The sequence below is a fragment of the Triticum aestivum genome, chromosome 2D (assembly GCF_018294505.1).
Source record: "Triticum aestivum cultivar Chinese Spring chromosome 2D, IWGSC CS RefSeq v2.1, whole genome shotgun sequence".
Taxonomy (NCBI): Eukaryota; Viridiplantae; Streptophyta; class Magnoliopsida; order Poales; family Poaceae; genus Triticum; species Triticum aestivum.
In genome coordinates, this window is record NC_057799.1 from 539,580,954 (window position 1) to 539,606,700 (window position 25,747).

Below are 25,747 nucleotides of genomic sequence, written 5' to 3' on the forward strand. Positions count from 1 at the left end.
AAAAGACACGGAACATTGAAAAGTACCTGCATCTCACATTCTATTCCAAAAAAAATGCTTGGTTGCTCATGATTACGCTAACACTGACATTCTTCTTTTTAAAAATGGGTTCAGGACAGGAGCACGATGAGGGCACTAGCTGAAGATGACCTACTGAGACTATCACAGGAAGAACTGATACTCAATGTAATATACAGTAGCTAAACTTTCCCCCTTCGTTTATGCTGCATGAGCTTGTTCATTAAGTTTAAAAAAAATGCTAACATGATTATGCTGCAGGACACATTTTCATTCACTGCCCTCCTTCAGTCAGACATTATATACAAGGTAAAAAAATCAAAGAAATACAAAAAATCAACTACTGCACAAAATGATACCCAAAAAGTCTGAATTATAAGTTGGGATGAACCATGCAGGTACATTCAGGAGATGCATCGACGAAAATTATGGGAACTATTGAGCAGAACTCCAGGACCAAAGCAGATGATAGTTTCACCACAACAATAGACACCAATGTAAACAAGGATATCTGCCGAATGAGAATTACAAGAAAATACCAAAGGAAACGCAGTAACATTCATTATACTAACCTGTTCAAAAACTTTGCAGACATTTGAGGGAGACTTGCATCACGAAGTGGCAGCAAGTGAAGATGGTGGAGGAGAATCTAATCCATGGGACACAGACCTGTTCTACAACATGAATCTGCAACAGGTACATACTACAAAAACTTCAGAAAGAACAAACGATGAACATATGAGAAAGTTGAGACATTACATCAGGAAAAAAACTAACACAAAAACCTAAAGTTGCAGGAGCCTGAGGATGTTGACATAAGAAGAGCAGCAGCTAAAACAAACTCAAGCACATGCTGTAGCAATGAAGAAGGAGAAAGAAAAGAACCAGAACACTCACTTGAACAAGACGGAGATGATGAATTCCTCGATGAAGAAGACGTTGAGAGATTCCTGCAAAATGAACAAGATGCTGCATCAGAAGGCAATCTGATGAACACGAACAGTAATTTCAAGCCACATTTAGGCATGCAGTTCAAAACAAAAGAAGAAGCTCAGGAATATATAAATTTCTACTCGAAACTAGCAGGCTTTTCAGTGGCTACTGTAGCAATCTCCAGAACAACAAGCAAAAAGAGGAACAATGAGGTGACAAGGATCACTATGAAGTGCAACAAGTGGGGCAAGACAAAGGAAATAGAGACAGAATGCGTTGTACCCATGAGAAAAAGTACAATCATTGCTAAAACTGATTGTAAAGTTGTGGTGGTCATATCAGAGAAAGGAGGTTTTTGGGAAATTAAAAGACAACAACTCGATCACAACCACGAGTTAACACCAAACAGTAGATTCTTCAGGTCACATAAGTACATGTTGGATGAAGAGAAGTGCTTGATACAGGTTTTGAAGCATACAAACCTGGAAACAAGAAGGATTGTTGCTGTCCTAGCTTACTTGAGAGGAGGAATGGCTCATCTACCCTACACAAAGAAGCATGTGACTAACTATGCAGCAACAATAAACAGAGATATCACAAACTCTGACATGATGGAAGTAGTGCAAATGTTCAACAAGAAGCAAGCAGAAAATCCTGGGTTTTGCTACTCGTTTGAGCTTGATGGAGAGAATAAAGTGAGAAGCTTATTCTGGACAGATGTTAGGTCAAGAATGATGTATGACATTTGCGGTGATTGCATCAGTTTTGACACTACATTCCTGACAAACAGATACAACCTAGCGTTTGCACCCTTTGTTGGAATATCCCCGCATGGCAACACTTACTTGTTTGCTTGTGCCTTCATTATCAATGAGACAAAAGAAACATTTGCTTGGTTGTTTGAACAATTCCTAATGGCTATGGGAGGCAAGCATCCTATATCAATCATTACAGATCAGGACAAGGCTATGCAAGCAGCAATTGAAAAAGTCTTTCCTAATGCTATCCATAGGAGCTGCCTGTTTCACATAAAGAAAAAGGCAGAGGAGAAAGTTGGGCCATGTTTCCAAGCTAATGAAGGCCTATATGAAGATTTCAAGGACACTGTGGACAAATCTTTGACTGTGGAAGAATATGAAACACACTGGCAAGAAATGATTGAAAAGTACAAAGTTCACGACATAAAGTACTTCAGCGACATGTGGGAAAACAGGAAAAAGTTCATACCAGTGTATTTCAAGGACAAATTCTTCCCATTCATACAAACTACAACAAGAAGTGAAGGAACAAATTCCCTCTTCAAAAAAGGGGTTGGAGCTAAATTCAGTGCTACCAGCTTTTTAAGAGAGTATGACCGGATTCTTGATGTTGTACATGACAGGGAAGAAGAATGTGATCATGTTTCTAGAAACAAGAAGGTTGCAAGCAAAGCTTTCTGGTCGAAATACAACATAGAAAGGCAAGCACATGAGCTGTATAACCTTGGAATATTCAGAAAATTCCAGCATAAAATGGCAGACACAAAAAGGCTGCTTGTCTTTGAGCAAGAAAAAGACAAATACTACATAGTTACCCAAGCTGAAAACTACCCTGTAAAAGAACGCGGAAAAGGTTATACCTAGTGCAAGTTGGACTGAACGAAGAAGAGTACTCCTGCATCTGTTGTTCATTCGAAAAAGATGGACTGTTGTGCTCACACATACTACGAGTAATGATCCATCTCAACATCGAGAAGATACCAGAAAAATACATCATTGACAGATGGAGGAAAAATGACTACAAGCTCGATATTACAAAGACACCAGATGTTGCAGCAGAGAACTCCACACTAAGGTACAATGTGTTAGCAAGGAAAATGGTGCATGTGGCATCAATAGCTTCAAAGAAGAAGAGGAAGTATGAATATCTGCTAGGAGAATTGGACAGGATACAGAAAATATTGCGAGAAGTGGATGATGTAGAAGAAACTGGAGATGAGGGTCAGAGTGTAACCACAAGAACAATCACTTTTATACCAATAGCAGGGGGTGAAGAGGGGACAACCATGGCACTGACAATAGAAGACCCAGATATAGCCAAAACAAAGGGTAGGCCAAGGATGCTAACTATTCGCGAATCAATAAAGCAGAACAAGTTCTACAAATGCTCGCACTGTGGGTCACAAAAGCACACTATCAAGAATTGCACCAACCTTGACAAGCAATACAATCTACCCAGAAGCAACAGACGAAAGCAGTCGAACCCTAGGAATGTAAAGAAAGGTATTTTAATAATCATGTTGTGCTACACTTACTTTAATTCAAGAAATTAAAAATAACAAGAAAAATTGCAGGTGGGGAGAAGGATGACAGCAAGCAAAGGAACCGAGGAAAGAAGAAGATGGACGAATTAGCAACAACAAAGGCTTAGGGGACAAGAATCTGAGGAGGACATAGGATAAGACAGAAAGGACAAGCAAGGAAGACGACAAGGAAAAGGAAATAGTTGACTTGTAATAAGAGATGGTTATGAACAAAAATACTTGACTTGTACTAAGAGGGGCAAGCATTGTTTGCGACCTACTGCATTTAAAAGGACTACTTTATGAGGCATGTATTTTGTGCATTATTGGTGCCTTACGAATGAAAGTTTAACATTCAAATTGTTTAAGAATATTGAGTAAACTTCTAAATACAGTAAGTAAACTAGACAAGAAAATGCAGCAAGAAAAAGCTGACAATTGAAATACCTTAATAGACAGCCATAAGATATGCTTGTTTGGAAGTTTCCGCAAGAACTTTAGAACTATAAAGTAACACTGCAACAAACAAGATGAGGCAAAAAAAATTAAAGAAAGCAAAATGAAAAGGAGTAAAACTGTAGAAAGTAGCTATAAACAATTACTATATGCTGATAAAAGTAGATAATGAGGAGAGAACTTACTTAATACCAGATGTAAGCTTGATGTAGCCAAATCAATAGAAAAAAGACTACAACATACGTACGAATCAATAGACAGCATGAAAATCATTTCAGCCAAGAAAGGGTCTAGAAATTGATTAAACGAATCAATATAGTGCAACATAAAACTAAAAAAAAACATGCGAAAAAACAATCCCAATAACAAAGGGTCTTGAACTGTTACAAAGGCAGGGATACAACTCATCAGCCCAAAAAGTACATTAACCTAGAACAATCTTGCACCAAATAATATTGTTGGATCAAAACCAACACATTGCTAAACTATAGAAGCTAATAAAAGACCGAAGCATCTCCAGACTTGTTGACCATCAAGAAAACTCTGCAGTTGACCACCAAGGAAAACCTTCACACTCAATCACCACCCAAGATAGAAAAAGTTATCTAGTTCTGCACCTGCCACAAAAGTCATACATTAGTCAAAAAACACTTAGAAGATATAAACAATCAACGCATGACTAAGGCAAAACAAATAAAAAAACAGAGACTACAGTCACGTCACCAAAGAAGTTTGTGACAAGAGACTTGTCAGCAGTGTTGAATTAGCTGAAATAAAGTTCATTTATGAGCTTGATCCTGATGTTATCTATATCAGCTTGCGTAAAAAGATTGCCAATTGGAGTCCTAGGAGTCCAGTGCTTCATGTACATAATAGAGAAAACACCACAATCATACCTGAAAAAGAATAATGAGCAACAACAATTAAGCCACATATCAAAAATGAAAAATAAAAATACAAAGAAAGGAACAATAGAAAAAGTAAAGTGCAGCCATGAGTATAGAGATACTGCTTGACATACGTGTTATTTTGCTGAGGGACCGCAGGATACACAATGTCGAAATTTTCAAAGTCAATACGCTTCCTCAATATAGGAGTCACATATGTGTCCCATAGATTGGTGAAGTTGTTAACCTGAAATAACACATGAAACAAGAGAAATCATAAAACTAATGAAAAAAACCAAAAGGGCAGCTATAGAGGAAACATGAAGCCAGAGAAAAAACTTACAATCGGATCACGAATGGCTAGGTGGAAATCTGAGAACTCGCCATATAATGAATCGAGGAAGACAAACAGTTTCTCCTTCAAGCAAACCACAAAAGAAAACCAATGACTGAACCTACAAATAGGGAAGTACAGCTGGCAAAAACAAACAACACATCAGAAACCTAGGTAGAAAGCTACATGAGACTAAGCACAAAAAAATGACTTAATAAAACTATGATATTAATCAGCACCTACCATGTTGCTTCTCCACATAGGAAAAGCGCTATTAGCACCATTGAAAGCATTACCAACAATCTCAGCATTGGTACCATCCAGAATTGTTTCCTAAGCAAGAGAAAAAATAATGGTAAGTCAAAAAGAAAACTAAAAAATACAGACAACAAGAAATGCAACAGAAGCTTATTACTACTTACACCAATGTAAGAGAAGAAGAAATGTTTCTTAGAAACGGAAGGGTGAGCTTCATTGAATAGATATCGACACACACACAAGATCAAGAAATTGTCGCGAGATTTGAACTGTAGTGAAGAAAGGTTACGGTAACTACAGTAAGCTCTTTCATATCGAATAACCTCGTACCTACAAGAAATACACAAAGATCAGGATCATAAAAAAGAACATACAAAAACCAAAAACATCACTAACTGTGAAAACTTACTTGCACCACTCTGGATGACTTGCAATCTGAACCATTGCAAGATGATTACGCCTTTCTTGAGTAGTAACTGAATAACGATTCACTTGAGGAACATAAGGATCTGAGTTGAATCTACCAGGGACAACATTCTATGAGGGACATGAGCTGCAGAAGAACTAGTTGTAGAACCACCAAGGGGCTGAAATGATGCAGCACCTTTAGAACATGCAGGAACCTTAGAAAGATGAGCACTAGAAACAACAAGCGTGTCTGACAGGATCTCTAATTCTGGGCTATTAGGAACCTGTAAAATGAGAAGGAAAAAGATCAAAGGAAGCAGACACATAAAGAAAAAGAATAAAAATGAAAACAAAATACAAGCATTAAAAAAGTTAAAACCAATAAAGAAATACCTATACCTTTACAGGATTACGATAACTTGTTGCAGGGGCAGCAAAACTGTGCAGCTTGTTGTAAGTAACATCATTTGATCTAGATAGCTCTTGACACCTAGCTGCAAAGTTTGAGCTACCAACTTTATGGACATCAACTACTGCCTCATTGAGCTGCAGATAAAGATAAAAAAGCTTGAATAAAATTTCAAAAAACTAGCTAGAAAAAATAGATAAATGCATTACTGAAAAGAAAAGAAAAAGAAAACTAAATACATTCAGAAAGTAAAAACCACCTTCGCAATAGCTTTTGGAGTAGTTTTCAAGATTACATCAGGAGAACATAAGTTCACATGATTGGTTGGCTTTGAATTATCAGAGTGATCGACATTAACCATAACAATACAATCCTAGAAGAAAGGGAATACAAAAGAACAGAGAATGAATTAAAGATTAAAAAAAATAGTACAAGACGACAATAAAAAAAGGAAATACAACAACAAACCTCGTCATTAGGTGAATTAAACGACTTCAGATATCTGTCGGCAACATACTGAGAACACTGGACATCACCCAACTACAGAAACAAAAAAGCCATGAGAAAATAAAACAAAATCAAAAAAGATGAATTTAGAGACTAAAATGCAAGAAAATAAAGTTGAAGGAGAAAGAAATACTAACCTCATTACGGAAATACTGCGACAAGCGAATTGGAACAAGGGGTGACAGGTCTCTAAAAGAATTTGTATCTTCCATAGGAGATTTTCCATGAGCATGAACTGGGGTGTAATTGCAGACATTAGAAGGAGACTGAATACCAAGAGCACGATTAAGCTCAGCAAAAGAAGGAATCCCAAAAGCATTAACAACATCTTTCTCATTACAATCCTTAGCAGGGCCATCTAGACAAAGAATAAAAACAAAAATTCAACTTAAAAGAAGCACATGAATACCTGAAATAGAAAAAAACATGAAAACAATAACTAAAACAAATACCTGAAAGCAACACGAAAGAATCGACATCAGTGATATCACATTTAGACTTTGAAGGAGAAATACCTGAAAATAAGAAAAGAATACACAACCTAAAAACAGAGCAACTGAAGATACAGAGAGAATAGGGAAACTCATATGCAAAATAAACAAAACAAAAAGTGCATATAGAACCTTTGGGTGGACTGCAGCAATTGAATCTTTTGTTTTAACTTTGGAAAACAAGGCGCATACTGGAACATGACCTTCTTTTGCAACAGCCTACAAATCAAATGAAAAAAAATGAAAGAGCTACGACAAGGAAAAAACTAGAAAGAAAGCATTCTAAGAAAGAACATGCACACCTCATTACGCACTTTAGCTGGTGTTGAAGAGCTAGATAGAACAACTGGATTATGTAAACCACCAAAGATAACAGCAGGAGGGACAATGGGAGTAACAACATCTGGAGTGACCGCAGGACGACTCTCTTGCTGTACAACAACCTCTGGAATACCATCAGATGTAGCAACCTCTGGAATACCATCAGACGTAGGAACCTCTGGGGCAACATCAGTTTTAGCAACCTCCGGAATAGCATCAGATATAGCAACCTCTGGAATACCATCAGATTTAGCAAAAACACCATTGGCGATAGCAGAATGAAATGAGACAGACTTGTTACCTACAAAAACAAATAAATGACAAGCAGAACAAGCAATCAAAAATAACACTAAAACAACGAAGATAAAAATACAAAAGCTACATGCAACTAAAAAAGAAAAGATTATGAACTAACCAAAAGAGAATTTGCTCATAGACTGATGCTCGCTTCCAGACACTTTGGGCATAGATGAATTCAACACACATTCCAGAACATTTAAAACAAGAGACTCTGCCCAATTAATGAATATCTTAGGTTTGTCTTGGTTTCTAGTCTGAACAAGCTCAATGACTTCAAGAGCAGTCTGAACAAGGGACAAAATCAGCAAAAAGCAACAATTAAAATGCTCAGAAAAGTACACTCTAACCACAACAAAATATCTGAGATCCAAAGTGAGGGCAAATAGTTCTTTGAACTTTCATTGCAAAAGAACCATCAGAAGGGCCAATATCAAAACTCTTACTGCCCGAGGATTTTTCAACAGAACCTTGAAACAAAAACAAAAGTAAATACATGGCAAAACATAAAAGTAAAAATGGATGAATAAAGAAACAATGAACTAAAAATAACAACAGAACATGAAAAGAAAAAGAAGATAACCTGCAAATTAGTTGGAGCACATGGTCATTTTAGGGGCCTCTTTCCAAAAGAGCAACTGTTGTTTCGGTCAAGCTCTGCAAATTGCTTGACTTTGTTGCCTCTCCATGCAAGCATACGAGGTTTCACATCAGGTACAGACTGAAGCCCAAAGTTCAAATGATCAAGGTAAGCTACCTACAAAAACAAACACATAACAAAACAAAAACAAGTTAGCACTAACCTAAATAATAAACATTCAAACAGACTAAGGACAACATAAATAAAAGAAAAGAAAAAAGAAAACTTACGGCAAATGCATAATGGCATCCACCGAAGGTCACTGATCTTTTGGAGGCAACTTTAGTAGCATCCTTGAATTTTTTGATGCTACTCAAAAGCCACTCGTAAACAAAACTAGAAAGATCATAGGAACGCACAGACTGACAATCCTGAAAGATGTGGAGGTACTTCGGACTAGGACTGAGGCTAGAGTTGGGACAAAGGAAAGTAGAGAAAGCCACAATCATGAAAAAAATGAAGACGTCCTCATCAAGCAAATCAACTTCTACAGATTTAAGCTTGTTGGCAAAAAAGGACACTGGTGGGATACTGGTAAGATTGAAATGAGAGAGGATAAAATCACGACCAGCCTCAGGATCTGAAACAAGTGGCTCACCATCTACTGGGAGGTCAAGGATGTCATGGATATCATACTTAGTTAAGGGTATGAATTTCCTTTTCAACTGAAACTCAGAAGCAGGAACGTCGAACCTAGATGCAAGCCACTTAACTAGCCTAAGAGGAACCTCGGCCCGGACAAAATTAAGGAGACAGCCCATGCCATACTTCTGAATCCTTGTACCTAGAACACATGCCATCAACAACTCCTGAGAAGAACTTTCCAGAATATCGAGTGAACGTCGAACAAACAGGGTAATCAGAAGATCGTTTCTGCCTCTACAAAAAATAAAATAAGAATTACATTAATAAACCAAAATAAATTGAAGATACAGAGGGGAATCCCTAGCAAAAGAACATGGAACATATAACACGAGAAGAGCAAAAGAGACTTACAACATTCCTTCTACTAACAGAAGACAATTTCCTCTTCAGGTGCTTGACCTTCTGCACAAAACAAATACATAAACATCAAACCAACAAAAGAATAAGAAAAAAAAACTAGATCAGACAAACACTTACATTTTTCACATAGAAATTGTAAAGTGCTTTGCCAAGCTCTTCATCATCACCAGAAGAATCCTGACAAAGAAGAAGTTCAGACAAATAAGCAAATAGTATTAATGCAAGGAAAAAATGAGAAAAAAAGATACGATAATAAGACAAAAATAACTACCAAAGACATAGCATTATCATCAGCAAAATCGTTAGGCACGAAAGGTTCTTTTGAAGAATCAGCACTCTCGACTGAAGAAACAAGCGGACATCCTTGGGACAGGCTTTCCGTAGTCTGCCCATTGAGTTAGTAGCTGAAAAACAAGAGAGCAAATGGGGCTCAATTAAAGAGACTAAAGTGGAAGTGTAAAACCTATGCAAATTTACAGCAATAACCTAAGAGGAAAAAAGCACTGCAAAAAAAAATGGGGTCACATAGTAACTACAATACAAAATGCAAAGAAATTGTAGGTAAAAGTTACAGTGAATCAAAGAGCGTCAGTTTACAGAAATTAAAAAACAGCAGATAGCAGTACATGAATTATGGCCAAAAATACACTGTAATTAGGGGTACAATTACACTGTAAAAATGGGCATCACATTCCACTGTAATTATGGGAGTAAAATACATTGTAAAAGTGCATCATAACTACAGAGCCACTGCACAGTAATTAAGGGTGAGATTACACTGTAACACCACTGAAAAAATAATAAAGTGAAATTACACTATAATTTTGCATCACATTACAGAAATAATTCAGGACAAGTCACGCTAAATTTACGTTGAAAATTAAGCGAAATATATTAAACTATAATTACCATAGATAAATACATTAAAAGTCATGCAACAATTATAGTACTAACCCACACAAATTACACTGAAAAACTCTGCTGACTTACAAATTAAGCCCAATAGGAAAAATACATTGTACAATTACAGTCCCAACCCACACAAATTACACTGTAGAACTCTACTCATTTACGGTGTAAGCCCAACAGGAAAAATACACTTTACAATTACATTCCTCACCCAGAAAGATTACAGTGTAAAACTCTGCTCACTTATGGTCTAAGCCCTAGGAAAAATACACTGTAAGCCCTACAACAAAATATAGTCCTCACCCACAAAAATTATAGTGTAAAACTCTACTCAATTACGGTGTAAGCCCTATGAAAAATACAAGCTAAGCCCAAACCACAAATTACAGTCCTCATCAACACAAAATACAGTGGAAAACTCTGCTAATTTACAGTGTAAGCCCTATGGTTAATTGCAGTGGAAAACTCTGCTAATTTACAGTGTAAGCCCTATGGTTAGTTGCAGTGTAAGCCATATGGTTAATTACATTCCTCACCCACACAAATTACAGTGTAAAACTCCAGGAAAATACACCGAACTTCAGAAATACATTACAAAAATTCATCGGGCATACAACTGCATCAAAAGAAAACTAGGGGAGTACAGTCTAAGTCAGAGATACATCAAATAGAAATTATGAAAAAATACAGTATCAATCATACTATGATGAAGGCAGTGCTACTACACATGCATAGTGAAGAACAAGAGGGGTATTACAGACTAGAACAGGGCCAAAGGATACAATATTTACAAAGGCCAAAGGATACAATACCCACACACTAATTAGGGAGCAAGTTGCACATCAACTATGACAACATAAACACTGGGAAAAATACTGCAAGGGGTACAATATTAACTAAAAAAGAAGAAAGTACAGCAAAGCTACATATGGCACATAAGCAAGCAGTGAAGTTCTACAACACAGAGATGCATATAGGTCAACTGCACAGAGATGAAGGGAGAGAAAATGCACAGCAGAACTTCATGCGCATACCACTGCAGACCCTTGATCTTACATACACTCCTATTATGGAGAAAACACTGAAAAACAAGCATGTAATTCAGGAAAATGCACAACAAAAGGAGCAAAATACATAGAGATGTTCAGTAAAACATCCGGGATGAACAACAACATGGTAAAAAATGAGACTAACATGACAAAATTCTGGGGCTACAACCAGGAACTATTCAGGGACAAGCTACGGGATCCGCCGCTGAAAACTAACGCCTACAACGCCTACCTCAACATCAACTGCAGAAAAACTTACCTCTACGCCTACCTACACATCAACAACGAGAACCAAAAAACCGCAGGGGGGAGGGATTTCGTGTGCGACCACAACAACAACACACGGGATCACGGCGAAACCTGCCCGTGGCGCACTGCAGGCTCCTACCAGAAATTCACGCGCACACCCCAAAGGCGACACCGCGACAGCAACATGCGCAGCCCGCGGATCCGCGAAATCACCTAGATCTGAAACTACAAGGGCACGAAAACCACGGGCAAAAAGCGCAAGAGAGAGGGGACAACCAACCAGAGCAGCCGCGGACGACGAGAAACAAGAGGAAGAAGTCAGTATCCTGCCGTGGATGAGCTCGAAATCACCATGAACACAAGGAATCGCCTCCCCCTCCTCCGCCGCTCGACCTCTCCCCTCTGCCTTATCGGAATGGAAATGGGGAATGACACCCCGCTCCTAAATTCAATAATGACAAAAGCCAACAGTACCCGGCCGGGCGAGGCGGAGCCGAGGAAAACGGGCGGAAACAAAAAAACCACGCCCGATAAAAAAAACCCGACCCAAAAACCGACAGAAACCAAACAGGACCGAGCGTGAATCTCAACGTGAGATCGAACGGACAGAGATTTGAATGACAACCAATTGCAAAACATTCGACTGTAAAATAGCAAATCCGAAAACAAAAGGCCGTCATGATCAAAATCCCCATATCCAAATTTAAAATTGTTGTATGCACACAAAAATATTGGTTGCGATGTTTGTACATAAAAAATTCCATACAATTTTTTTTAGCATGATATGCTAAAAAAATGTCATGCTCTTACTAATAAAAAATGCCATGCTCTACAAAACTAAAAAAAGCCATGCTCTATAGAAAAAAAATGAAATTACCACGCTTCTACAAAAGAAATGCCATGATTTTGGTAACAGAAATGGCATGCTCTAGAAAATGAAAAAAACCATGCTCTATAGATAAAATGGCATGCTCTTTAAAATAAAATAGCCATGCTTGTACAAAAAATGTCATGTTCTTTGTAATAAAAATGCCATGCTCTACAAAATGAAAAAAACATGCTTTATAAAAAATGCAATGCTCTACAAAAACAATCATCCTCTATGAAATGAAAAAAATCTTGCTCTTTATAATAAAAATGGTATGCTCTTAGTGTCATGCTTGTACAAAAAAATGACAAGCTCTATAAATTTAAAAAAAATGTGCTCCATAGAAAAATGACATGCTCTTTAAAATAAAAGTGTCATGCTTGTACAAAAAAATGGCATGTTCTTTAAAATAAAAGTGTCATGCTTGTACAAAAAAATGACATGGTCTTTGTAATAAAAATGTCATGCTATTTGAAAAAAGCAATGCTCTAAATAAAAAATAACATGCTCTTTATAATAAAAGTGTCATGTTCTTTTAAATAAAAGTGTTATGCTTGTACAAAAAAAATGCCATGCTCTTTGTAATAAAAATGCCATGCACTACAAAAAATGGCATGCTCTTTAAAATAAAAACATCATGCTCTTAATAACAAAAAAATGCCATGCTCTTAAAAAATCGCATGGTATATGCATTGTAAATGCGGTTTCTACACAAAATGCCATAGTATGCTCAATAAATTTGTCTTTGTATGTACAATAAAATAACCATGGTCAAATAGGGGGGAAACACGAGGATGAAAAATTGACATGGTGTTGTACCAAAAATGACATGCAATGCGAACCAACCTGCGGTTGGATGGTTAGGTGGATAGTGGTATCCCAGCCCACCAGGCTTCATGTCCTGGTGCTCGCATTTATCCTGGATTTATTACAGGATTTCCAGCGATGCGCGTTCAGTGGGAGGAGACGTTCCCGTCAACCACGAGGCGCCTACGGTGATTTCGTAAAATCTCAAAATGATATGCCGGCTCAGTCTCTCGGAAGTGCTCATAGGGGTAGGATGTGCGCGTGTGCGTTCACGGGAATGAGTGTATGCGTGTATATATGAGCGCTTGCGTTTGTACTGTGTTAAAAAAGACATGCAATGTAAAATTTGCCATGATCCATGGCAAAAATTCCAAAAGAATGATATATAGAGCAAGGCAAACTTAGAACAAGTTTTTAACATGCAATTTAGTGATTTGAGTAGTAATCCATACCACGTGATGGTAAATCCATCATCCCGGCCAATTCCCACATTTCTTTGGGGGGGGGGGGGCAAGAAAAAGGAAAATCTGAAAACATTTCTTATAAAATTGCCGTCAGTTAAAACAACAAGACCACGCGAGTAACTATGATCAAGCACTAATATCCTACATAGGCTTTCCGCAACCCTTTCTGGTACTACTAGCAACAAATTAAATAGATGATTATACAGGTATTTGGCATGGGAGGGAAGAAATGGGAAGGGGGTTCACCTTGAAATAAAGCCGGAGCACTGGCAGCAGCGCTGACGGGCGGAGGAGCGCGCCGACGACAAGCGCCAAATGCAGGCCGAGCGCAAGGAGGAGGCGCGTTGTGCCCGCTGGGCACGGGAGGAAGAGGAAGAGCGCCGGGAGCGGGAGGAGGAGCGCGCGCGCATCGCGCAGCAGTGCAGGCGGCGAAGGAATTGGCACGGGCGGCGTGGCAGACCACATTCCTTGGGTTGGGTCGCCGCCAGCCTTTGTCGACCTCACAGGTGATGATGGCGTCGATGGCGATGCCTAGGGCAGCGTGCTGGGTGGAGACACATTTTTCTAGTTTTTAAATTTATGTTTTATTAATGTTTAAGTGGACTTACGTCAGCTGTTGACCTGTCGTTTAATGTTTATGTTAAATTTTGGCGCATGTTTTTAACTTATCTTTTATGATAGTCCATGCGGAAAATTGTGTGGGCCTAGCATTGGGCACACAGCCGACCCAAATCAAAAAAGGGACACGAGGATCCGTTGAGCCAACCGAAACGGATAAAAAGCGGAGAAAATCCGCATCAGTTTGCATCCACACGTTGGAGTTGCCCTAAGGGCGGGGCTATGTGCCGCTTATTGCGACCCCTAGGCACAACTCACCTGGAGGGTGCCCAGTAACCACAAGCCGCATCATGTTGATGTCATGCATGATTTTTTTTGTTTTTCCTTCACATTTTTATTTTCTTATTTATTAATTTTGTTTATATTTCCAAATATATATGTATATATATATATTAAAAAATCTTTTCGTAAAAAATGAAAAAAACTAATATTATATTTGAAAATGTTAATAATGCATTCTAAAAATGTTAAATATGTATAGAAACAATATTACTGGTGTGTATGAATAATGTCTAACGTGATGCAAAACAATATTACTAGTGTTAATCCTGCCGACATCTGTTGGCGGCGAGGAAGGTGGCTCCGGTGTGGTGGTGGCGCCGCCGGTCACATTATAGGTGTTTGGGCCAGCGGGTTTGCAGGTCGATAGCGTTGTTCTCGGATTGCATGGGGTGCGGAGTCTGGGTTGCTCCGAGCGAAAGCCTAATGATGCGGCACCCGTGGACATCGCTTACCCCCTTGGGGGTCGTCTTGGTGCTCTCCTCTCTCCCCGGCCTCGGGTGTCATCTTCGGGTGAAGACCTTGGCCCTGCGGTGCAGGGTCGGACGACGGCATCGATCCACGTCGCTGAGAGAGTCCTGGACTAAGGGGTCCTCGGGCGTCCGGACGGTTAGCCATGGGCCAGACTGATGGGCTGTGAAGATATGAAGACCGGAGACTCTCAATGTGTCCGGATGGGACTCTCCTTTGCATGGAAGGCAAGCTTGGCGATCAAACATGAAGATTCCTTTCTTTGTAACCGACTTTGTGTAACCGTAGATCCCTCCAGTGTCTATATAAACCGGAGGGTTAGGTCAATAGGACCGAATACTTATTACCATAGTCATGCAGGCTAGACTTCTAGGGTTTAGCCATTACGATCTCGTGGTAGATCAACTCTTGTAATACTCATATTCATCAAGATCAATCAAGCAGGAAGTAGGGTATTACCTCCATAAGAGAGGGCCCGAACCTGGGTAAACATTGTGTCCCCCGTCTCCTGTTAGCATCGATCCTAGACGCACAGTTCGGGACCCCCTACCCGAGATCCGCCGGTTTTGACACCGATATTGGTGCTTTCATTGAGAGTTCCACTGTGCCGTCGTCGAAAGGGTTGATGGCTCGCCTTGTTGTCAAGGAAAATATCACCTCCGGAGGAACCCTGGCCCCAGGCCAAACCCTCCGGCTGGGCGGCTTCGTCATGACCGCCTGTCCGGCCCTTAAGCCGACGATGACCTCTCGAGTCATCGAAAATCGCCTCAGCGTTGATCCCGAACACTCCAAACGGATGGATCCGACGGAGCTATCATCCTTAAACGAACTCCTAGATCGCATCTCCGCCTTGGGAGTCGCTACCGACTACGATCGGATTGGGCTTAAACCTGACCAGAGAGAGATTAAAACTCTGCCGATCACCCACCAGATAGCGACAGTCGAGGAGCAAGATAACTCCTCCTCTATGTTGAGGACGAACTATGCTCGGATCTCCGATATCGAAGAGCTGGACACCCAACGGCAGAAAGACACACCTTGTTCTCCGAACATAGAATCGTATGGCAAGCCTAAAAAGTTAGTTGATATCTCGGAGCCCGAACTGTTAAGTCCGGAAGATCTTCAGACTCTGGATCCAAAGTTGGGCCAGGGTCCGGATTTAAATCCACCCACCCACCCGAACATAAGCGCTCTCATGAGCATACAACAGCAGTGTCAGGAAACGGTCCATCACTTCTGGGCCAGATTCCTCCTTGTCAAAGACAAGATTAAAGATTGCCGCGACGAGGATGTGATCTCAGCGTTCCGCAACAACTACACGGACGAAGGAATCCTTAATGCCATTAATCATCGTCGCATATTGCACTTCGCTGACTTGGCAACTATCGTACAAAAGTACAACGCAATGGAAAGCGCCTGGAAAACTCAGGCGGCCTGCTGGGAATCATCGGTCCCCACTCAACCCCTCGTTCAGGCGAAAAGGGCGCACCCTCGTGGCACGCCCGGTCCAATAGTAAAGAAATATAAGCCCATTATGGGGCATGGAACCGTTCTGGAAGGATGGCTCGATGGGCCATGCAAAATACACACAACACCGGATAACATGCCAACCCACAACCTTAGAGCATGTTGGATACTCCGGCAAGTGGCCAAGAGCGGCGAGGATATCCTTACTAAGAATACCCCAGAACAACACCCCCCCCAGAAGACAACAACCTCAAAGTATTGACGGTCTTCGAGACATTTGCTTCAAACAATAGACGCAAAAAGGCACTACGCGAACTCGCCGAAGTCTGCCAAATCGCAGCAATAAACCCTTGGAACGACACGGCTATAACTTTTAACGCCGGTGACGAACCAAAATACAGGACAGTCCGAGCACCAGCCGCCTTGGTCCTCAGTCCAATCATGGACGGCTTTCGGCTTACCAAGGTCCTCATGGACGGCGGCAACGGACTAAACCTCATCTATGAGGATACACTCCACAAAATGGAAATAGACAGGAGCCGCATCGAGCAAAGCAGCATGACCTTCCGAGGAATCATTCCCAGTCGGGAGGCACAGTGTGCGGGAAAAATCACACTTGACGTGGTATTCGGCACGCCGGAGAATTATCGGTCCGAAGAGATAACCTTCCAAGTGGCCCCATTTAACAGCGGATATCACGCCCTCTTGGGGCGAGATGCATTTACCCGCTTCCAAGCTATACCTCATTACGGGTACATGAAGCTTAAGATGCCCGGGCCCAACGGCATAATCACTCTCGCCAGTGATCCGGACATAGCACTCTGCGCTGAAAACAAAACCGCATCCCTAGCCCTTGAGGCATTATCTGAGGCCCTCGCGGCCGAAGAATTAACCGCACTGTGCTCCACGATGGACAGGGACGACGTGATCCTAGACAAACGGCCCAAATCCACCTCCTTCAAACTGGCAGAAGAAATAGTCAGATTCCAAGTCCATCCAACGGACCCCAAGAAGACAGCATCCATTGGAGCACAACTAGACCCAACGATTGACGGCGCGCTACGAGAGTTCCTGCGCGAAACCTGGGACATATTCGCCTCGCATCCTTCTGATATGCCAGGAATCCCACGCAAGTTGGCGGAACACAGCCCCAATATATTGAAGGGATATAAACCGGTCAAGCAAACACTGCGGCGCTTTCAGAACCTAAACGTCAAGCTACGGGGGAAGAGCTAGCCAAGCTAATCGAGTCCGGATTCATTAGAGAAATAAAACACCCGGACTGGCTAGCAAACCTGGTGATGGTGCAGCTTGTGCGTCGATTTCAAAGACCTCAACAAGGCCTGCCCTAAGGATCCCTTCCACCTCCCCCGCATCGACCAGATCATTGATGCTACCGCATGACACGACTCACTATGCTTCCTCGACGCATATTCCGGACACCATCAAATCAAAATGAAGGAGTCCGATCAAGCCGCAACGGCATTCATTACCCCATATGTGCCTTTCTGCTTCAACACTATGCCTTTCAGGCTCAAAAACGCTGGCGCCACTTACCAACGCATGATTCAAAAATGCTTGGAGAAACAGATCGGCAAGACAGTTGAAGCATATGTGGATGACATCGTCATCAAAACTAGGCACGTCGAGTCACTAATAGACGATCTACGTCTCACATTTGACAACCTCTGTGCATATGACATCAAGCTCAATCCGGAAAAATGTGTTTTCGGCGTCCCTGCCGGAAAATTGCTGGGCTTCATCATTTCCAATAGAGGAATTGAGGCAAATCCAGCCAAAATCCAAGCTTTGTCACAATTGGCTACGCCAACAGACCTTAAACAGGTCCAAAAGATTGCGGGATGTGTGGCAGCTTTAAGCCGCTTTATCTCCAGATTGGGAGAAAAAGCCTTGCCACTCTACTGCCTCCTCCGATGCACTGACCACTTCGAGTGGACGGACGCTGCAACAGCCGGACTGGAGGAAATAAAGGCCCTTTTGGCAAGCAACCCAATCCTGGCCGCGCCAAACATCAGCGAACCCATGTTATTATACATATCGGCAACACACCAGGTGGTGAGCGTCGTGCTCGTCGTCGAGCGAGAACAGGATGGACACAAGTTCCCGCTTCAGAAAGCCAGTATACTACGTGTGCACTGTCCTCACGCCATGAAAATCCCGGTACCCTCATTACCAAAAGATAGCATATGCGGTCTTCATGGCGTCCCGGAAGCTACGACACTACATTCAAGAGTGTTCGATCACGGTGGCTTCCGAAGTGCCACTCAACGACATAATAAACAACCGCGATGCTACGGGCCGGATTGCCAAATGGGCCATTGAGATACTTCCATTTGAGATAACATACAAACCGCGTCGAGCCATTAAATCCCAAGTACTGGCTGACTTCATCGCCGAATGGACAGAGGTCGAACTCCCTAAAGAGTACGACACGTATTCCAACTGGGTCATGTATTTCGATGGTTCCAAAATGCTGGCAGGGTTAGGAGCGGGTGTCGTGTTAACGTCGCCCACTGGAGACGTAGTTCACTACGTACTCCAAATACTATATACAGACTCCAACAACGCAGCCGAATATGAGGCCCTATTACATGGACTTCGGATGGCCGTCTCCATGGGCATACAACACCTAGAAGTGCGTGGGGACTCAAACCTCGCAATATCTCAAATAAATGGAGACTTTGACGCCAAAGATCCAAAGATGGCAGCTTATCGTAATGCCATTCTCAAAATGTTAGCTCGATTCAAGGAGCTTGAGTTCCATCATGTGGCTCGAGAAAGCAATCAAGCGGCGGACGTCCTTGCTCGCATCGGCGCCAAGCGCGACCCCATCCCACCTAATATCGTTATGGAAAGGCTTTTTAAACCTTCCGTGGTGTGGCAAGGGGAGAGCGGCAACACCAGTCCAGATCCGACCACATCCCCAAATCCCGAACACACTGACATCATCGGGGGCTCAGCCACCGAAATAACACCATCGGCCCATCTCATCATGGCAGTCATTGCCCCATGGACCGAACCCTTCTTGGCCTACCTTAATAGGCGAGAACTCCCTGAGGACCAGAATGAGGCCCGCTGCATTGTTCGGCGTTCGAAAGCCTACAAAGTTCACGACGGAGAACTCTACAAGAAAAGCGCTACCGGAGTACTTCAAAGATGTATCTCTGAGGAAGAAGGGCGGCAACTCTTGGCTGAAATTCATGCTGGTCTTGGCGGTCACCACGCCGCGGCTCGGGCCCTCATAAGCAAGGCCTTCCGTACAGGTTTCTATTGGCCAACGACCCGAGCAGACGCACAGGACCTTGTCCAACGTTGCGTCGGATGTCAGCTTTTCGCCAACCAAAGCCATATGCCACCCATTGCCCTACAAACGATCCCCATCACTTGGCCCTTCGCCGTCTGGGGGCTCGATATGGTCGGACCCCTTAAAGGGGAATCCATAAGAAAAAGTATCTGCTGGTTATGGTGGATAAATTCACTAAGTGGATAGAGGCCAAACCAGTTAAAACGGCCGAGGCCGGGCCAGTGATAGAATTCATATCCGGCGTTGTGCACCGTTATGGTGTTCCACACAGCATCATCACCGCCAACGGCTCGAACTTCACAGCCGATGAGGTGAAAAATTGGTGTGCTAATCTGGGCATTAAGCTCGATTACGCCTCTACCTATCACCCGCAAACAAATGGTCAAGTCGAAAGGGCCAACGGTCTTATTATGAGCGGCATTAAACCCAGACTAGTGCAGTCTTTGAAAGAATCAGACAAGCACTGGGTTGAGGAGCTCGACTCCGTACTCTAGGGGCTGCGGACCACGCCCAACCGCACTACTAGATATACACCTTATTTCATGGTGTACGGTGCAGAGGCTGTGTTACCCTGCGAGATTATTCATGACTCACCTCGGGTGCGCATGTACGAAGAGAGAGAGGCCGAGCTTGATCGGCAGGACAGCCTAGACGCCCTGGAGGAGGAGCGCGATGTTGCAAAAGCCCGTTCTGCATTTTACAATAGCAGGCTCGCAGGTATCAAAGTAGAAAAGTGCGGGCCAAGACTTATAATGTTGGTGAGCTGGTTCTACGCCTACCGGAGAAGAAAAAGGACAAACTCAAGCCCAAGTGAGAGGGTCCCTTCATCATTGACGAAGTTCTCACCGGAGGAGCGTACCGCCTGCGTGATGCGTCAGACAATCGCCTAGAGCCGAACCCATGGAACGCGGCCAGACTCCGAAGATTCTACGCCTAAGCGCCGAACTCTTTGTCCGTCTCCTTCTCCCTATTGTTTCTATTTTTCCCCTCTTTTTTCGCTTTTCCCTTTTTTTAGCCTTCAAGTTTTTTCGTGCGGCTCGACCGTACACCAGCGACATATACATACTCAAATATGTACGTCCACCATACCTGGGGGCTTCTTTAACAGAAGCTTATTAATGTTATTTTTCGAGCATCAAGCTCGTCACATATGCGTTTTTCTTTCCATACGTACCTTTTCTTCGCCATTATATGCATCGATATGACTTAAGTTTTGGCCAAGCTGGGTTGCCTGGCTCCTGTGCTTATGCACTACGTTCCCATTAGTTCGGCTAGGGCATAAAGGGAGCACCTCTGCGATTGTTACTGCCTGGTCATCCGGATGTGTACCCCAGACTGGGTGAAGCCGAAAGCTAGCGTTCTTAAGGGAATATTCGGTCGGTGAACTAAAGATGTTCTTGCACTCACTCCATCGTGAACCCCCAGAACTTATATATACTGCGATTTTTCAATCACAGTTCGGACATGCACGATAACGCATGTACACCCAGGGAAAGGAACCCTTAACGAAACTATTCTCTCTGGAAGATGTTTCTTACAATTTTAATGTAATATAACATAACTAGCCAGGTACTTGTCTGTTCAAGCAACTATGACCCCTACGCCTGGTTTCCACGCATACCCCAGTCTACTCGGCCGCCCTGGTATTCGGAAACACTCCGCACCCTCGGGTCCAGAGGTCGAAGCGAAAAGGTCTGCCATGACAAGCGTTTTACAATTCAGCTAGTCATTTAAGACTCAAAAACTTCCTGTTCTATGCCGTCCAACAGGCTGTCCAATTTGCAATCCTATTGGGAATACTTGACGGCTACTTCTACTTGGTTATACACCAAACTCACGGGAATTTCCTTCCCATCTGACCCTAGAGGCCCGACTCGGGCCATATGTTTCGGATCAAGCTTGGTATACCGTGTTTTCACCATGGCCCAAGCTTCTCTTGCACCTTCCCGGCAGGCTGATATTTTCCATAACCAGAAACACCGCCGCGCTCCCTTGAATAGTTGTATAAGCTCTCCCATACTTCCTGGAGGGGAGGCGGACGGCCATAAGGCCTTGACAACACTTCGCATCGCTTGCCGCGCTTGCTCGTGCATTTGCGACAACTCTTGTAGTAGATCACCCGAAGATCCGGACATCTCCTCCTCGGGACGGCCAGTCAGCATACCTACAGACATAGCTCTGTCAGTTCCTTTCCTCGCCGAATTACACGGTGGTAAGTTTGAACACATACTAAATATGCCGCCTTGCAGCCTCTTATTTTCCTTCACGGAGTCGGCTAGCTGGGCCCGCACATCCTTCAGCTCTTCGCCCAGATGGGTCTTGGAATCCTGGAGTTGATTCTTCTCATCAATGACCTGTTTCAGCACACGCTCGCCCGCAGCATGTAGCCTTTTGGCTTCTTGTTCATTTGCTTGCGCGACTTCCAGTGCCTCCTTGAATTCCTCTGACAATTATGTCATGGTATATGCAATATCGTTAGCATTACTGACATATAATTATATTTTCCAGATGGAGGGGAATATTACCAGGTGACGCCTTCTTGGATTTCTCCAGTTCGGCGGTAGCAATAGTTAGCTGTGTCCGACACCTTTCTAGCTCTTGAGCTAGTCGGTCATTCTTCTCCGTAAGAACCTGGTTATACAACGATCCTCAAATCAGTTGTACCAACTACTTTATGTCTCGGGGGCTACTGGCATATGGTTATCATATTCCGGACACAGTAAATTTACCTGCACATCTTTTAAATGTTGCTCTGTGGCTCTGCCAAGCCCATTTCGAGCAGCTCGGAAGTATGCATCAGCCGAGCTGAAGGCATTGAACGCCGCTTCCGAGAAGCGGGGGTCGCGTAAAACGGTCCTCCAGTGCCGATGATTCATGGCACTCTCCACTTCCGAGTTGGTGACGGGCATATCTTCTGAGTCCTCAGCCGAAGGACAGTCCGACACCACTCCCTCCGCACCCTCGGGTCCAGAGGTCGAAGCGAAAAGGTCTGCCATGACAAGCGTTTTACAATTCAGCTAGTCATTTAAGACTCAAAAACTTCCTGTTCTATGCCGTCCAACAGGCTGTCCAATTTGCAATCCTATTGGGAATACTTGACGGCTACTTCTACTTGGTTATACACCAAACTCACGGGAATTTCCTTCCCATCTGACCCTAGAGGCCCGACTCGGGCCATATGTTTCGGATCAAGCTTGGTATACCGTGTTTTCACCATGGCCCAAGCTTCTCTTGCACCTTCCCGGCAGGCTGATATTTTCCATAACCAGAAACACCGCCGCGCTCCCTTGAATAGTTGTATAAGCTCTCCCATACTTCCTGGAGGGGAGGCGGACGGCCATAAGGCCTTGACAACACTTCGCATCGCTTGCCGCGCTTGCTCGTGCATTTGCGACAACTCTTGTAGTAGATCACCCGAAGATCCGGACATCTCCTCCTCGGGACGGCCAGTCAGCATACCTACAGACATAGCTCTGTCAGTTCCTTTCCTCGCCGAATTACACGGTGGTAAGTTTGAACACATACTAAATATGCCGCCTTGCAGCCTCTTATTTTCCTTCACGGAGTCGGCTAGCTGGGCCCGCACATCCTTCAGCTCTTCGCCCAGATGGGTCTTGGAATCCTGGAGTTGATTCTTCTCATCAATGACCTGTTTCAGCACACGCTCGCCCGCAGCATGTAGCCTTTTGGCTTCTTGTTCATTTGCTTGCGCGACTTCCAGTGCCTCCTTGAATTCCTCTGACAATTATGTCATGGTATATGCAATATCGTTAGCATTACTGACATATAATTATATTTTCCAGATGGAGGGGAATATTACCAGGTGACGCCTTCTTGGATTTCTCCAGTTCGGCGGTAGCAATAGTTAGCTGTGTCCGACACCTTTCTAGCTCTTGAGCTAGTCGGTCATTCTTCTCCGTAAGAACCTGGTTATACAACGATCCTCAAATCAGTTGTACCAACTACTTTATGTCTCGGGGGCTACTGGCATATGGTTATCATATTCCGGACACAGTAAATTTACCTGCACATCTTTTAAATGTTGCTCTGTGGCTCTGCCAAGCCCATTTCGAGCAGCTCGGAAGTATGCATCAGCCGAGCTGAAGGCATTGAACGCCGCTTCCGAGAAGCGGGGGTCGCGTAAAACGGTCCTCCAGTGCCGATGATTCATGGCACTCTCCACTTCCGAGTTGGTGACGGGCATATCTTCTGAGTCCTCAGCCGAAGGACAGTCCGACACCACTCCCTCCGCACCCTCGGGTCCAGAGGTCGAAGCGAAAAGGTCTTCCATGACAAGCGTTTTACAATTCAGCTAGTCATTTAAGACTCAAAAACTTCCTGTTCTATGCCGTCCAACAGGCTGTCCAATTTGCAATCCTATTGGGAATACTTGACGGCTACTTCTACTTGGTTATACACCAAACTCACGGGAATTTCCTTCCCATCTGACCCTAGAGGCCCGACTCGGGCCATATGTTTCGGATCAAGCTTGGTATACCGTGTTTTCACCATGGCCCAAGCTTCTCTTGCACCTTCCCGGCAGGCTGATATTTTCCATAACCAGAAACACCGCCGCGCTCCCTTGAATAGTTGTATAAGCTCTCCCATACTTCCTGGAGGGGAGGCGGACGGCCATAAGGCCTTGACAACACTTCGCATCGCTTGCCGCGCTTGCTCGTGCATTTGCGACAACTCTTGTAGTAGATCACCCGAAGATCCGGACATCTCCTCCTCGGGACGGCCAGTCAGCATACCTACAGACATAGCTCTGTCAGTTCCTTTCCTCGCCGAATTACACGGTGGTAAGTTTGAACACATACTAAATATGCCGCCTTGCAGCCTCTTATTTTCCTTCACGGAGTCGGCTAGCTGGGCCCGCACATCCTTCAGCTCTTCGCCCAGATGGGTCTTGGAATCCTGGAGTTGATTCTTCTCATCAATGACCTGTTTCAGCACACGCTCGCCCGCAGCATGTAGCCTTTTGGCTTCTTGTTCATTTGCTTGCGCGACTTCCAGTGCCTCCTTGAATTCCTCTGACAATTATGTCATGGTATATGCAATATCGTTAGCATTACTGACATATAATTATATTTTCCAGATGGAGGGGAATATTACCAGGTGACGCCTTCTTGGATTTCTCCAGTTCGGCGGTAGCAATAGTTAGCTGTGTCCGACACCTTTCTAGCTCTTGAGCTAGTCGGTCATTCTTCTCCGTAAGAACCTGGTTATACAACGATCCTCAAATCAGTTGTACCAACTACTTTATGTCTCGGGGGCTACTGGCATATGGTTATCATATTCCGGACACAGTAAATTTACCTGCACATCTTTTAAATGTTGCTCTGTGGCTCTGCCAAGCCCATTTCGAGCAGCTCGGAAGTATGCATCAGCCGAGCTGAAGGCATTGAACGCCGCTTCCGAGAAGCGGGGGTCGCGTAAAACGGTCCTCCAGTGCCGATGATTCATGGCACTCTCCACTTCCGAGTTGGTGACGGGCATATCTTCTGAGTCCTCAGCCGAAGGACAGTCCGACACCACTCCCTCCGCACCCTCGGGTCCAGAGGTCGAAGCGAAAAGGTCTGCCATGACAAGCGTTTTACAATTCAGCTAGTCATTTAAGACTCAAAAACTTCCTGTTCTATGCCGTCCAACAGGCTGTCCAATTTGCAATCCTATTGGGAATACTTGACGGCTACTTCTACTTGGTTATACACCAAACTCACGGGAATTTCCTTCCCATCTGACCCTAGAGGCCCGACTCGGGCCATATGTTTCGGATCAAGCTTGGTATACCGTGTTTTCACCATGGCCCAAGCTTCTCTTGCACCTTCCCGGCAGGCTGATATTTTCCATAACCAGAAACACCGCCGCGCTCCCTTGAATAGTTGTATAAGCTCTCCCATACTTCCTGGAGGGGAGGCGGACGGCCATAAGGCCTTGACAACACTTCGCATCGCTTGCCGCGCTTGCTCGTGCATTTGCGACAACTCTTGTAG

General features: G+C 43.4%; 3 protein-coding genes across 12 annotated transcripts; 1 reads left to right on the top strand and 2 right to left on the bottom strand.

Annotated features, from left to right (window-relative positions):
• Positions 1-920: 920 nt before the first annotated feature.
• On the top strand, positions 921-3,419 carry LOC123054334 (uncharacterized). Its single transcript, XM_044478086.1, has 2 exons — positions 921-3,212; positions 3,284-3,419. Exons 1-2 carry the CDS (start codon positions 2,663-2,665, stop codon positions 3,358-3,360), a joined length of 627 nt encoding a protein of 208 aa, XP_044334021.1. The 5' UTR covers positions 921-2,662; the 3' UTR covers positions 3,361-3,419.
• Positions 3,420-3,960: 541 nt separating this feature from the next.
• Positions 3,961-6,121, bottom strand: LOC123054332 (putative ubiquitin-like-specific protease 1B). 3 transcript variants are annotated; one of them, XM_044478085.1, is made up of 9 exons: positions 5,975-6,104; positions 5,772-5,859; positions 5,577-5,687; positions 5,332-5,497; positions 5,153-5,242; positions 4,919-5,050; positions 4,710-4,822; positions 4,412-4,584; positions 3,961-4,305 (listed from the first exon to the last, which is right to left on the bottom strand). In XM_044478085.1, the coding sequence occupies exons 3-8, from the start codon at positions 5,609-5,611 to the stop codon at positions 4,452-4,454; spliced, it is 669 nt and encodes a 222-aa protein (XP_044334020.1). In that variant the 5' UTR covers positions 5,612-5,687; positions 5,772-5,859; positions 5,975-6,104; the 3' UTR covers positions 3,961-4,305; positions 4,412-4,451. The 3 variants fall into 3 exon arrangements, with proteins under 3 accessions (XP_044334020.1, XP_044334019.1, XP_044334018.1); XM_044478084.1 differs by having other exon boundaries at positions 3,961-4,299; positions 5,577-5,859; positions 5,975-6,121; XM_044478083.1 differs by having other exon boundaries at positions 5,577-5,859; positions 5,975-6,121.
• Positions 6,122-6,271: 150 nt separating this feature from the next.
• Positions 6,272-11,899, bottom strand: LOC123054331 (uncharacterized). 8 transcript variants are annotated; one of them, XM_044478079.1, is made up of 13 exons: positions 11,733-11,899; positions 9,517-9,649; positions 9,363-9,422; positions 9,237-9,284; positions 9,025-9,119; positions 8,184-8,357; positions 7,719-8,070; positions 7,285-7,604; positions 7,115-7,201; positions 6,944-7,006; positions 6,629-6,849; positions 6,453-6,524; positions 6,272-6,357 (listed from the first exon to the last, which is right to left on the bottom strand). In XM_044478079.1, exons 7-12 carry the CDS (start codon positions 7,768-7,770, stop codon positions 6,479-6,481), a joined length of 789 nt encoding a protein of 262 aa, XP_044334014.1. In that variant the 5' UTR covers positions 7,771-8,070; positions 8,184-8,357; positions 9,025-9,119; positions 9,237-9,284; positions 9,363-9,422; positions 9,517-9,649; positions 11,733-11,899; the 3' UTR covers positions 6,272-6,357; positions 6,453-6,478. The 8 variants fall into 8 exon arrangements, with proteins under 8 accessions (XP_044334014.1, XP_044334013.1, XP_044334012.1 ...); XM_044478078.1 differs by having other exon boundaries at positions 7,719-7,887; positions 9,237-9,287; XM_044478077.1 differs by having other exon boundaries at positions 9,237-9,287.
• Between the last annotated feature and the right edge of the window lie 13,848 nt (positions 11,900-25,747).

Bases quoted from the DNA above. Each gene is read 5' to 3' on its own strand.
- LOC123054334 (XM_044478086.1), top strand. From the start codon at position 2,663: ATGATCCATCTCAACATCGAGAAGATACCAGAAAAATACATCATTGAC. The intron at 3,213-3,283 runs GTATTTTAATAA...GAAAAATTGCAG, and splicing joins CCCTAGGAATGTAAAGAAAG to GTGGGGAGAAGGATGACAGC.
- LOC123054332 (XM_044478084.1), bottom strand. From the start codon at position 5,611: ATGGTTCAGATTGCAAGTCATCCAGAGTGGTGCAA. The intron at 5,498-5,576 runs GTAAGTTTTCAC...TATTTCTTGTAG, and splicing joins AGTCATCCAGAGTGGTGCAA to GTACGAGGTTATTCGATATG. The intron at 5,051-5,152 runs GTAGGTGCTGAT...TGTTTTTGCCAG, and splicing joins CTATGTGGAGAAGCAACATG to CTGTACTTCCCTATTTGTAG.
- LOC123054331 (XM_044478079.1), bottom strand. From the start codon at position 7,770: ATGCCCAAAGTGTCTGGAAGCGAGCATCAGTCTATGAGCAAATTCTCT. The intron at 7,605-7,718 runs GTTAGTTCATAA...TTGTTTTTGTAG, and splicing joins TATGAGCAAATTCTCTTTTG to GTAACAAGTCTGTCTCATTT. The intron at 6,525-6,628 runs GTTAGTATTTCT...TTGTTTCTGTAG, and splicing joins CGCAGTATTTCCGTAATGAG to TTGGGTGATGTCCAGTGTTC.